Consider the following 13,946-nt stretch of genomic DNA (forward strand, 5'->3'; position numbering starts at 1 on the left):
AAGTATACGTGATTATTAAAAAAATTAAAAATAAAAAAAATTTACATTTTATGGAGGATACAGTTTTTTGGGGATTTCAAAATAATGTACTAAAACACTAAAAGAAATAAGTTCAAATCTGTAGCAAATATAAATATTGTAATCATTTCTTAGAATTACCATTTCCTAATGTAATTTTCCAAGATATTAAAGATCATAATGCAAAAAAACTAAATTTATTAAAAGTAATAGGCTTTATATTTCTTAAACTACCTACATTTGTCAAAGTACTTATGAATTTTTGAAAATATTCGTCCACTAGTTTTATTGTTGGAATGAAATATACCAAGACTTGCATTGCCTACTAAGAAAGTTAGTAGCCGGTAGTCATCGGGTTAATACTATTTCCAAAACAAGTTTAGTTAGAGTTAACTTTCATATAATGACATGGAGTCATACCCTTAAGTAGCAGTTACTATTAGCCATAACATTCATAACTGACAAAATAAATATTTCATAAGCAATAAAAATACAAATTGATTAACTCAGATTTAAACCATAAAGAAGTTAAACTAAAAAATAAGCTGAAGAATAATAATAATGGATAAACCAGTTCTTATTTAGATAAAATACATACTGTATTAGAGATCAATGTATTACTATTACTGGTTAGTCAGGTAATCCTATATGAACAAAGCTGGTCGATTTGACTAATCTTAGAACTATGAAACTATACATACAACTCTGAACTTACTACATGCATCTTTACAAAATTTGGCTCAAGCTTTTCGTAAACATTACAAGTCTGTTTTACGTACACACACACACTTTGTTTTTAATAAAGTATTTCTACTAAAGATTTTGTATGTGAATGTTCAAAGCCTTTATTGAGTCAGTCCCAACTGAAAGGTGCTTTTTATGACAAGAATACTTCTTTTCATCTTAGTTTTCATATTATATTTGCATAACCCATAGAACCTCCTGAATGAATATCAAGTTTTTTAGGTAAAACTTTATACTTTATCTCTTATCTTCTTTATCCTAACACTAACTGTAAAGAAATCATCATTTTCCAATGAAATGCAAAACTGAAAAATGTAAAGTAAAATGAATAATATAATTTTTAACTTTGCACTGACCAGAAAATTCCAAGTTACCTATCTTAACAGTTAAATGTTACAATATAGAATATAATACATAAAAAATAAGGATTTCTAACATTCACTGCATATTCAAGCTGCTTGCATTTGAGTAATATTTGATGTTCCCCTCTAAGCCTCTTAAAAAATATTAAATTTAGGTGTCCAAAACAAATTTATGTAATTTTCAAATTTTATAACACAAAATATATCATACACTAGAACACAATGTCCCAAAACTTCTAAAGTTTATCCAGTTTTTTAAATAAGCTATAAATAGGTTAAAACAATTCTGTTACTGTTCACACTACCAAAGCTGATCAACACAAACTAAAAATATATTGTTAAATGAACAATAATGGTGGGAAGACAATGCAGTATTGTAAGATTTATTTAAAGAATCTGCTCTTTCTTTTAGATATAAACACATTCATCAACCATGTAAAGTTAATTAGCAAAGAAACTTGAAAGTCAGCGAGAGGAGATGTTTCTCTGGTGGGTTTGACAAATTTACTGTTATCTTAACAAAGATAAAAGGTTAAAATTTTAACTACTTGCTTGTAATTATTTATAGCTTGTGTTTCTAACTGGCTGGAAATTGTAGTAACCTATTTTACAAGAAAGAGTTCTGAAGTGGAGAAATTGGATACATCATGTGACACAGAAAAATGAAGTTGGAGATTTTAAAAAAATATTTAATATAAAACTTTAAACAATCTCTCCATGCCAATTTTATCGGCATAGAATGATAATAAAGTTATTCAATTAAAGTTTAAATGTAACACAATAAAAGGTAATAACAAACACATTTTAACCCAGTCATTCAGAAAGATTAGTAAAACTTAAATTAAAATACTGTTTCCCTTTATTGGCCAATCCAAACAAATTGGCATGGCTCAGATAATTTATTACATGTCTATCAGTACATTTTTTTTTACCATGCCCATTTTCAGTTTTCAAGATATTTTATTACCTGGTCACTATGTGCTTATAGGTTATTTATTAAGCAATAAGCATTCATAAAAAACAACTGACTCATTCATACTTAGACATGACTCAGTGTGAAAATGGTTACCACATTTTGAATGTCTACAATTGCAGTTCAGTACAGTTTGATATATTTGAAGTATGCTCAGGTCAAGCACATTATGCATGCATAGCTGAAACCTAATAAACATATATTAATCTTATCGGTAAATGTTCTTGAAAATGTTGAAAGTGTATGCTTATAAATTGAAGCACCCACATAGAATTTGCATCTTATACATGTTCTATTGGACAAATGGACATTTGTGCTTCGTGTGCCAGTAGAAGAGATGAAAGAGGGTAGAATTAGAAACTATAAATAAAATTCAGTTATTCTGCCAATCTATGCTCAGTATTTTTCAAATGAGAAGACAATTTCAAAATGCAACTCTGTCAAATGACTTTACAAGTTATGTATATTAACTACAAGCATCATTCCAACTTTGAATTTTCTTTATTTCTTTAAACTTTGCTTCAGCTCTGTGACTGAAATTCTATAGCATGGTAGTTTCCTATACAAATAGTAAAATGCAAAGACTTAAAAACTTCATAAGAACCAATATACAATTTCATTATCAAAATTATTTATGTTTGTCACTACTACAAGATCAATGAAGAAATCAGTTTAATAACATAACATAATGTTTTGGGACAACGTGGGATCGATTGGTTCACCTTGGCTGTTCCATCCTCTAAACTAAAATAAGTAAAAAATAATAATCTTAAAGCTAGCCCTTATCATTCATATACTTATCAAGCTTTTTCTTAAACTTGCTTAAATTTACTGCCTCCACAACATCCAAAGGCCAACCACCCTGTTAGAAAAATGAAACTATCTTAGCTGGAGATAACTCCTACCTTACGAAAATTTATATTTGTGTCCCCCTAGTCCTATTATTCTCACTGTTAAATATGAAACAAAGATAATGCATCAACACTATCAATTCCCTTTACAATCTTAAACACCTCAATCAGATCCCTCTTAACTCTTCTTTTTTCAAAATAAAACAATTTGAGAGATTTCAACCTCTCCTCGTATGACAACCCCTCCATCCAAGGCACCATTCTAGCAACCCTTTCCAATAATTCAATGTCTTTCCTTACATAAGGAGCCCAAGACTGAACACAATATTCCAAATGTGCCCTAACCAGTGACCTGTAAAATGAAATTATAACCTCTTTAGACTTGTATTCAATATTTCTACAGATATAACCAAAAATCCTATTTACCCTACCACTAGCAACAGCACACTGCTTGGATGACTTTAGAGACTGATTGACCAAGATCCCTTTCCTTCATAATTCAATTAAGGTTATTCCCATCCAAATTATACTTATAATTCAAATTATGATAACCCACATGCATTATCTTGCATTTATTATAATTAAAACCCATCTGCCATTTATCTGCCCAACTCACTAGATGATATAAATACTTTTATAAATCAGCAATATCCTCTTCTCAGCTAGCAACACCCTAGAGTTTAATATCATCTTCAAATTTATGTAAATCAAAAAGAGCAAAGGTCCTAAGACTGAGCCCTGAGGTACCCCATTTGTGAATTTAATCCAGTTTGACTGAATTCCATTTATAACCTTCTGCTTTCTTCCATCCAGCCATTCTTCTATACAATTTGCTAACTTATTCCCCACACCTATAAAGCTAATTTTTTTTATAAGCTTTTTATGTGGCACCTTGTCAAAAGCTTTCTGAAAATCCAGATACACCAAATCTACACCCTTACCCTCATCTACATAAGCATTAACCTTTTCAAAGAATCTTAAAAGATTTGTAAGGCAAGATTTTCCCTTAGTGAAACCACAAAGCATCTTCAACAAACTTTCAAAAACTTTTCCCAAAACTGATGGAAGACTAATTGGTCTATAATTTTTGGGACAATTTTTATCACCTCTGTTGAAAAGAGGAGTTACATTGGCTAACTTCCAATCCTTTGGTACATGCCCACTATTCAACGACCCACAAAAAATAGTAATGAGTGGCTCACATATCCATCTTTAACCTCCTTCAAAACCCTTGGGGAAATAGTATCTGTCCCAGGATCCTAATCATTTTTTAAACTTCCCAATTTTTTCTTAACCAGCTCAGAATTAATGCAGTCATCTTGTTTGATCTCATTTCCATTTATCAATTATTCAAGATGTGGAATACTGCTTAAATCTTCACTTAAATCTATGCTGAACTTTTCTCTGCCTCTTATTTTTGGATTTAGTCTTCCTGGCCCTCTCCACTGTCTAGTCCTAGTTTAAAACTTCCCTTACAGCTGAGTTAATAGCCTTAACCCTATTTAAATGTAAACCAACCATTCCAAAAAAGCTCCCTTCTTCCACTGAATTGATCCCACAAGTCCAATCAGCCAATCTGCTCATCCTTACATACTAACCTAAGCCTAACATTTAGCCCTAGTGACCTACTTATAAATTCATCCCTTCTCTGAATTATTTTCTTATTGAATTTTAATTTATTATGCATGGAGATTACCTTCTGTGTCATAAAATATTTTTTTATACCTACCTACCCACACCCAGTAAGGTACAGTCACTAAAGTAGAAAGATTTTCTAAGATTAGCCTAATGCTTCTAAAGTGTGGAAAACTTCAATGTTAAGGGAAATAACTGGGTAGTTTTTGTGTGTGTGTGCATATGAGGCAGAGGAATGTTTGAGTTGTGGAAGATATTTTCTCATCAAGTCAATGATCCTACAATAGAAAATGCTTTTTTCAGAACTCGTTTGCAGCATATGGGAAGAAATGAACAGCAAGAGGAGACTTATATACTAATTCTTGTTTTGAAATATTGGTTGCTTTTTGTGTTTTATAATTGAAGGATTACTCCAGTACTCCAAATTCCTGTCATTTTTATAATATTGTAAAAATAAAAATATATGATAAGAAGTAAACTACATGATCAGAGCCAAGAGTAACCTAAAAATTAATAAATCTTGTTTGAAATAATGAACCAACTTCATTATTTTTGTTACTTAGCATGAAGTCTACAGAATTTTATAACAATATATTCCTGATTTTTTCTGTATGCATTTTTACTATTTTAGTACATTTACTTAAGGGAAAAATTACGAAAAATGCAAAGACAAATTGTGAAATAATACATTATTAAAAAAGTTAGGCTAGACTCTGCTTCCAATGAACTGTCATTTTTCAGATACTTTGCAAAGTAAAAAATTTTCCCACGAAATATTACACAATCTTGTTAATAAAAGCAGTTACAATCTTGTGAAGTTTTTTAGAATAATTATTATGCTTGGATCTTAAGTTTTATTTCAAATAAAAATGTATTAATAAGCTAAGTCAACATAGACAATAATATTAAATGTTACCACTTTGTCTTTACAAACTACTGTTAATAGTTACACCATGTTATTGCACTTATGATTAATTTTCTTGAAATTGATGGTCCATCCTAAATTTTTAAAATTTCAGTGTTACAGGTATGACTTCATACTTATTGAATAAAACGTATTAATACATTTTTATTTGAAATAAGATTTAAGTTCCAAATACAATAGTTATTCTAAAAATACTTCACAAGATTGCAACTGCTTTTACTAACAATAACAGATTATGTAATATTTCATGGAAATGTTTTATAACTTGTATGCAAAATATCACCTGAAAATTGACAATTCATTGGAAGCAGAGTGAAGTCTACCTTTTCCAAATAATGTACAAGGATCCAAGAGTCTTGGATCTTTTTTACAGTTCCTTGTAGTAGTACTGTTAGTACACTCACTATAAAAACTCAATATACACTTGAACAAATTAAGTTACTTATTTAATTAAGAAACAAATGTTACTTATTAAGTTAATCTATAACAGTACTTCTCAACCTTTTCCCGATATCACTCACCCCTACAGGTTTTTCACAACAGCTCAAAAAAAAGACAAAAAAGTACTAACCTAAAATACAAAATTCTTTATTATGTCTTAAATATACATCAAACTAGAATGAATACAACATAAAATAAACAAAAAACAAATGTATTTATCAAACTACAACTAGAAGAAATAATAATAACTAATGACTGTTTTTTTGCTCTTGAATTTATTGTATAATTGATAATACTCATTTTCCCCTGGGTGAACCATTCACTCAGTGGAGAAGCACTGATCTTTAGCATAAATATCACTGTAATTAAAGATTAGCCAAAACTATCGTACTCGTTAAAACTATGCAAGGTAGTTTATTATTTTATATTAAATTACTATATTTCTAAAAAGTATATTTTTAGTTTTACTTGAGTTACTCAGTTATGTATTACTTTTAGTACTTATTAAACTATTATCTTCGACTTGGGTTTTAACCCTTTGTCTACTGGAGAGCAAAATCGCATTAGCAAATTGATAAAAATTATCTTTTATTGGTTTTCAGATTTTATATTTGTAAATAGTAGCATAACATTTAATTATTTATACTAAATTGCATTATTTAAAGAAGTTTGAAGAGAAATTTGATGTGCCCTCTAAGAAAAAAAAATTTTTTCAACATATTTTCCTTGCACATTAGCACTGGTTCTGCCATCTGTGATTGGCATCTAAACCTTTTTCTAGTCTGTTTTCTTTATAAAATAGCATCTGGGCATGTTAAACCTCAGTTGTACAACTTTTAGTCAATCCTAGTCAAAGGTGTCAATTTCAGTACCAAGTTATTCCAATCCCTGTATTTCACGTTTAACAAATCAAAGGGTAATAAGCAAAGCACATGAAGAAACTTTGTTCTCCGTATTTTACAATATGAACATGTGTGATGCTTATTATAATAACTGCCATTTTATGTATAGGTTGTATTTAGTAGTGGTCGATATTAACTTCTTTTTTATGGTCTTTACGTGGATTAGACTTAGTGCTTTGAACTGAAAGAGTTTGCGAGCTTTATATTCTTTTGCATTTAAGTTAGCAGTTTTAAGTTCAATAATTTAGCATAATTTTATATTTAGTTCATAATAAAAATATGATTTAGTATTTAGAATAACCTTGGGTGATTTATACATTCTACTACACTACAATAGTTAGGCTTATTGTAAAATTTTTATGTCTTCCTTCTTACTATTTTTACTTTGTAGTAAGACCCACACTTCTGTTGTTGTTTTGTATAATAAAGACAGACTAATTGATATATAGCTTATTCTGATATTTTGCAAAGGGTTTAAATAAAAAGAAAGTTAAGTTACATAAAAGTATATACAAGCTTTGTAAACAAAATAAAAAGTTAGTTTATTACAGATAATCAATTTAATGCAAATGAAATCTGGTAATAAAAACAATATCAAACTGATGTAAGTTATGCTCTGGGAAGTATACATACAGTTGTATGCAACTCATGCTTAGATGCAAAAATAAATACATAGTAAAAGCTACACTGAAATACTATAATCACATCAGTATATATACCAAGAACATACAAACTGTACATTTGTTCATTACTCATGATTATGTACACTGAATACATTATACATCTTTATACAAATGCAAAAATAAGCTAAACATTGTTACCAAAAAGCTATCTGAAGATGAATAATTCAAGTTTTACATTATTCAGTAAATTATTGAAAATTTTGTACATAATTCTCGAGCAGTAACTAAAATACAAAATATGATAAAAATAATAATAGTAATGTATAATAAATACAATTCAATATAGACAAAAATTTAATTTGTGTGCTCTGGCAAAAAATCTTTGTTGAAATATTTTCATGGCTAATAAATGCAATGAGTTTTAAAACATTAATTAACAAATAGAACTGCACTTAAAACAAGTGGAAATACCTAAATGCAAATGCTGAGTAATGGTGTAAAAATAATAAAAAAAAAATGTTATACACACCAAACCTCTACTGGAGAAATTTTAGATTTTAAGAAAGTGAAAGATTAAAGAAATAAAAGGAGTCAGATTGAGTTTTACTTTTCTTTCTAATCATAATATATTGACTAGATTTGGTAGAAAAAAAGTTAACTTCTTTGAAGAGTCTTCGAAGTATGGTACTCTTCAAAGTGCCTTACACAGAGATGAACCTTGCACAGCTTACAAGTCAACTTAATTAAACCTGTGTGGAGGCACAATCTGCACCTTTTTTTTTCTTCAGCAAATGCTGGAAAATGCTTCCCAGGTGAGAACCGTTCCTGTGCATCTACCAGAACTGGTGAACGGATACTTGACAAACAAGAAGGCCCTCCTCTACTTTCAATTAAAGGTTTCACGAGGGATTCTACTAATTGTAAAGGAAAGTCCTTCTGTTTGTACTTGCTATTTTTAGTTACCTGATTGAAAAGAATAAAAGAATTAACAATAGACAGGTCAACAAGTCTAAAGAAAAGCTTCTTATACCATTTGACATTTTTACATGGAATGGAATAAAAGCTAAGAAATTGATCATTAAGATCAACCACTTCCATAAACTTGTTGTAATCCAAGATTATCTGTGGCTTGTTAGTCATATCACCCTGTCTTCTTGTCACTTCCTTTACTGTAGCATTATGCATTGTAGAAAGAGCATAAACATCTTTTTTATCAGTCCACTTCACAGCTGTCATTGAGCCACAGCTGAAAAACTGTGACTCTCCCCTTTTTAACTTACCTGGAAACATGTCTGGGAAGTGGGCCCTGTCCTTCCTACAAGTACCACAAGCATAAGTACCAAGTGAAAGCAACTTATCAAACAGAGTTGGGGAAGTATAAAAGTTATCAGTAAAGAGAGAGTGTCCCCTACCAAGGTACTTTTCCATCAGAGTCATTACAACTGTGCTAGCTAAGTTCTTGGAAGGTGCAGATCCCTCTTTACCAGAGTATATTCTAAAATTTAAACAGTATCCAGTCACGGCTTCTGCAGGAACCCAAAGCTTGATTCCCCACTTGGTAGGCTTGCTAGGTAGATATTGCTTAAAAGAAATTCTGCCTTTTGTTCCCAACATTTGCTCATCAATAAAAAGTTCCCTAGAAGGGTTATAGTGAGCTGGAAAAGCTGTTAGTAGATGATCAAGCACAGGCCTTACTTTAAAGAGTTTATCATGCTTAGGATTAGTTTTAGGTAGGTTATTAGTATTGTCATTGAAATGAAAGAAGCGAGCAATAGTTAGGAATTTTTCTCTGGAAAATATTGAAGAAAACCAGGGAAAATGAAGTGAAGGAGTGGTAGACCAGTAATCTGTAACAGATGGTAAGCAAGTTATACCCAGAGAAATAGTTAAACCAATAAAAGCTAAAATTTCTTCAAGGGTAACATCACTATATTTCAGCAGTCTCCTTTTCTTTCTGACATCATTGTTTAGGTGATCCCCTTGCTGGTGTGCAAATCTATTTGTTTCTTCAACAATCTTCATAATAATTCTGAGAGAGAAAAAGAGTTGGAAAAAATCAAGAGGAGTCTGACACCTACTTGCCTGACGGGAAACAGGCTCTCCTCGAACGAAGTCTCCCAACAATCTGGGTTACTCATCTTTGAGAACTTCCCATTTCTATTCTGCACTACATGCCAGGGGCTTTTCTTGTGTTTTCTTGCCTCTGTCCATTTTGGAAGTTGATGTAGTGCTGGTCGTGGGAAGATCGGTCACCTCAGATTGTTGGTGGTCATGAGGAGAGTCTTCTTCCCTTGAAGGTAAGTCAGGCTCCTCAAACAAAAGTGATTCCAGTAATGCTGGTTCTTGTTCCTCTCCATTTGTATCTTTTGTGGCTTCTTCCTCCAATCCAGAAAGACACTCTTCTTCAGAGGAAGAAGCAAAAAACAATTTCAATGCTTCAATTAAGGAAAGATTTTTCTTTTCCTGAAGTGCTGAAATATCTTCCATCTAGGAAAATTAATATGCTATTAATATTTAGTTGACATAATAAAAACATGATACATATACATTTGAAATATTGAGATTTGACTTGAAGAAAATATTTAACAACTGTACGTTTTGTATGTATGTGTATGAATATAAGCAAAATCACAAATTAAAGTAAAAACTAATTTATATGATGTACAACTAATGAATCTGATTTACATATTTATCATCATAAGTAAGATAAACACCATGGAAATTTACTAAGTACATGTTTTACAAAAAAAGTATACATCTTACTTTGTGTGTTATCCAAATAGATGTTGAGAGATACTTCAATCTATATCTTTATTCTTGATATCCAGGAAACTAAAAATAAATACAAAAACTATTATTCTATGAAAGGAGCAGGTAGAATTAATACATACAAACAGTTTATATATAGAATTGTAAATACTTCTGACATTACATTACTGAAAGATATCACTCCAGTAGAAATTTACTAATTACATGTTATACAAAAATGCATACATCTTACTTTGTGTGTTATCCAAGTACTTGTTGAGAGATACCTCAATCTATCTCTGTGTCCTTGATATCCAGGAGACTAAAAATAAATGCAAGAGATTATTATTCTGTATAAGGAACAGGCAGAACAAATACATACAAACAGTTTATACATGAAATTGTAAATACTTCTGACATTATATTACTATATTACTGAAACATGTATGATAATGATATATGTGTGTAGAAATTAAAACAAAAATCACAAAATAAAGTGAAAACTACTTTCAATAAAGCAATCTTATTTAATTATTCATCCTAAGCAATATAAAATATTTAAATATGTATAACTATTATGCCTAAAAGCACATCTTACCTCAGATGAAATTTGAAGTGCTCCAATTTCATGATTTCAACGATGATTTCAGCGAGCAACTTACAAATTGATGTGCGTGGGTTCTCTTGGTAAATGAAATTTTTATTCACGTAAGAGCCTTTTATATATGTGTTAAAACTCAGTGTAAACAAGTAACAACAATAAAACCCATATGCAGGTTATGAAACACACTAAACATATTAGTCTCAATAATAGTGCAGAAGCTATGACATTCTCATGGTTGGGGTGTCAATACACTGAAGAGCTTAAGTTTTGAATTCCAACATAATCTTGCCTATCATGAGAGGAATGTGACCAGGACTAATCTTTTAAGCACTGTAAAGTGATTTTCTTTGAAATTTATGGTGTCTGTATCATTTGGTAATCTCTTGTAACAGGTTGTATCACATAACTAGGGTCAGGCAGTGTTATTCAAACCACCTGTACATAAATTCACTAGTAGTGGCAATTAAAGTTTTGTCTGTGTAGTGAAACAGCATATGTTGAAATAAACTTGTTTGAAAGTTAAAAGAAATGATATTCAGGTACATAAAAGCTTTCTTACTATCATATCTACAGTAATGTTCAAATGCACCCTTGTTGGGCTGAACAAGAGAACCCCAAAAGGGATGAGAGAGTTTACTGCAAATGTACTAAGTTCATGCTACTAACTTTACACTTTTTTTGACACAATAAACAAAAGTATGGGTACAATGAAACATAAACTTGAAATAAACGCATTTATGAAACAAAAAATAAAATGTTTTATATGTACATATATAGACATGAAATCCTATTTAAAAATAAAAAAATACTCGTTTATTATTTAGGTTTACTTTGAAATATTATTTTCGGTCTTGTATATTACTTGAAACCATAAGGAGAAGATGTGATTATTAAAAAATTAAAAATTGACAAAACTTGCAATTTATGGATGATAAAAAAATTTTAAGAGATTTTAAAATAATGTACTATAACATAAAAATGTAAGAAGTTCAAATCTGGAATAAATATAAATATCATAATCATACCTTACAAATACCATTTCCTAATGTAACTTTCCAACATATTAAAGACAATAATGCAAGAAAACCAAGTATATCAAATGTAATAGGCTTTATGTTTCTTAAACTACATGCACTTATTAAAGTTTTTATGAAATTTCACACAACTGAATTCACTAGTTTTATTGTTGGAGCGAAATATAGCAACTAAGAAAGACTTGTATTGGCTACGCAGAAAGTTAGTAATATTAATAATAATGTTACTTATTAGTAATACTAATACTAATAGTAGCTGGGAGTGATCGAATCAAGGACTATGGACAAAAAACTAAGTCTGGAGAATATTAAGCTATCTTAATTAATTTATTAAGTATAGCCCCTAAATAAAGCCAGTGAACTCTGGGACAACGTTCAAAAAAACAAGCCAGTCATTACTTAGGCCTATCACCGGTATTGACGGTAGTTTTGGTGAAGCATAGGCCTATACTGGAAAAGTTAACGAATCAATGATACTGTCATTGTGTCAATGTCATGATAATGTCCATTAACTTAAACTCAAAGGTCTTAAATAATTAAGAGAAGAATGACAACAAATAGACATTTGTGTTTACATAAACAGTCATAATTTAAAAAATAACTGACTTACATCTTAACTATATACTTCTAATATCTAAACGGAAGGGTGTTTCTTTCGACGACGTTGATGGCGACCGATGATTAGAAAATGATGTCATTTATCCGGGTATTTCAGCTAATATGTATGTTTCATTTCATCACCACAAGAGTACCGTACCGTTTATAATTTGCTTTTAAGATTTAATTTTCATTTTTACAATATGGGTAAGGGTTAACATGTCTCCTTATTTGTGTAGCTTCAGAAATCAAATGAATTTCGACTAATATTTGTAGTTATAGATCTTTATAAAAGATTAGGTTTTTAAGAACCTCGACTCATTACTTTTAGCTTTACGGTATTATACAATAAAGGAATGTCGCCTCTTTCAGCGCTTCGTTTTCAGTAATCATGCAGCCTTTCCTCAGACCACCTGAAGCGACCCTTCGGCCTATAGTGGGTTCACGAACCACAGATTGAGAATAAATTAAATTTGTTTTTTCTCCTCCCTGTTTGTTACTATATTGTGTCCGGAAATGGCATAGTGTGGAACAGAAGAAATATTACTAATATGCAGTCCCAACTTCTTGAAGTGGCTACTCTTAACCGAATAATGGGGTCGACTATTGCTTTTATACCGCACCCATAGCAGAAGCGCAAAGAATGTGTAGTACCATCACGAATCAAGCCCGAAAACTTTGGACCCCCTATCCTCTCCGCTAACCAGTTCACGATTAGGCAACATATAGGCCTTTTATCAGGCCGTTTAACCCACTGTATGCAAAAGGTTTCGTGCGAGTGAATGAACAAATTGTATATATTTCTGCGTAATATATATACCCCCTCAGTGGCTGAGAAGAAAATCTAAAGGCTTCTAACGCTAAACACCGGGTTTCGATATCCTTGGGGTAGATAGAAATGATAGTCCATTTGTAGCTTTGTACTTAATATTAAACAAACATAATATATTTATTTCTTATTAAAACACAAAGCCCTAGTTTTAAGATTAAGTACCTTCTACGTTATTCTTTATATGATTTAACATAGTGTTACGTCTCCGTTTGTTAATTAACTTTCCGTAACTTCGTTCCGACGAAACTTTAGCGGCACAAGTCCTCACTTAATAAAACTGGTTTATTCTTTCTGAATATAACTTCACGATACACTTGATTTCAACATTCGCGCTAAAACAAACGCTATAACGAACGTTAACTTCAACAATACTTTCTCACTGCAGATCAATAACTCACTACCTACACACACATTATTGTCCCGTCACGTTGTCACCCTCTTATATATACCAGACTACCCTATATCTAGTAATCTCCCGACAATTCCCAAAGGTTCGAGAGAACGAGTCACGTGACCTCGCTGACGCAACACTGCCCCCTCCTTAGTATTGTTCGTCCCGAACAATAGTCACTTACAATAAACCAATAACAATTAACAATAATTTAATTAAATGTACATAATTACAATCACAAAATTACAATTCAACAAAGTCTCTTA

At 30.9% G+C, this 13,946-nt stretch overlaps 2 protein-coding genes across 2 annotated transcripts in view; both read right to left on the reverse strand.

The window, feature by feature from the left end:
* Window positions 1–7,881: 7,881 nt before the first annotated feature.
* Window positions 7,882–13,946, reverse strand: part of LOC106464506 — a 22,878-nt gene continuing 16,813 nt past the window's right edge. Inside the window, exons 3-5 of the mRNA XM_022392241.1 lie at window positions 10,476–10,544; window positions 10,238–10,306; window positions 7,882–9,961 (exon numbers count right to left, since the gene is read on the reverse strand). The gene's annotated coding sequence lies outside the window, so the exon portion shown is untranslated. The remainder of the gene's footprint in view (window positions 9,962–10,237; window positions 10,307–10,475; window positions 10,545–13,946) is intronic.
* LOC106464509 (piggyBac transposable element-derived protein 4-like) lies at window positions 8,247–9,496 on the reverse strand (the record flags this gene model as incomplete). The annotated part of the gene is made up of 1 exon (XM_022392240.1): window positions 8,247–9,496. A coding segment is annotated over exon 1 (1,250 nt), but the record flags the coding sequence as incomplete, so codon positions are not given.

The sequence above is a fragment of the Limulus polyphemus genome, unplaced genomic scaffold (assembly GCF_000517525.1).
Source record: "Limulus polyphemus unplaced genomic scaffold, Limulus_polyphemus-2.1.2 Scaffold1671, whole genome shotgun sequence".
NCBI lineage: Eukaryota > Metazoa > Arthropoda > Merostomata > Xiphosura > Limulidae > Limulus > Limulus polyphemus.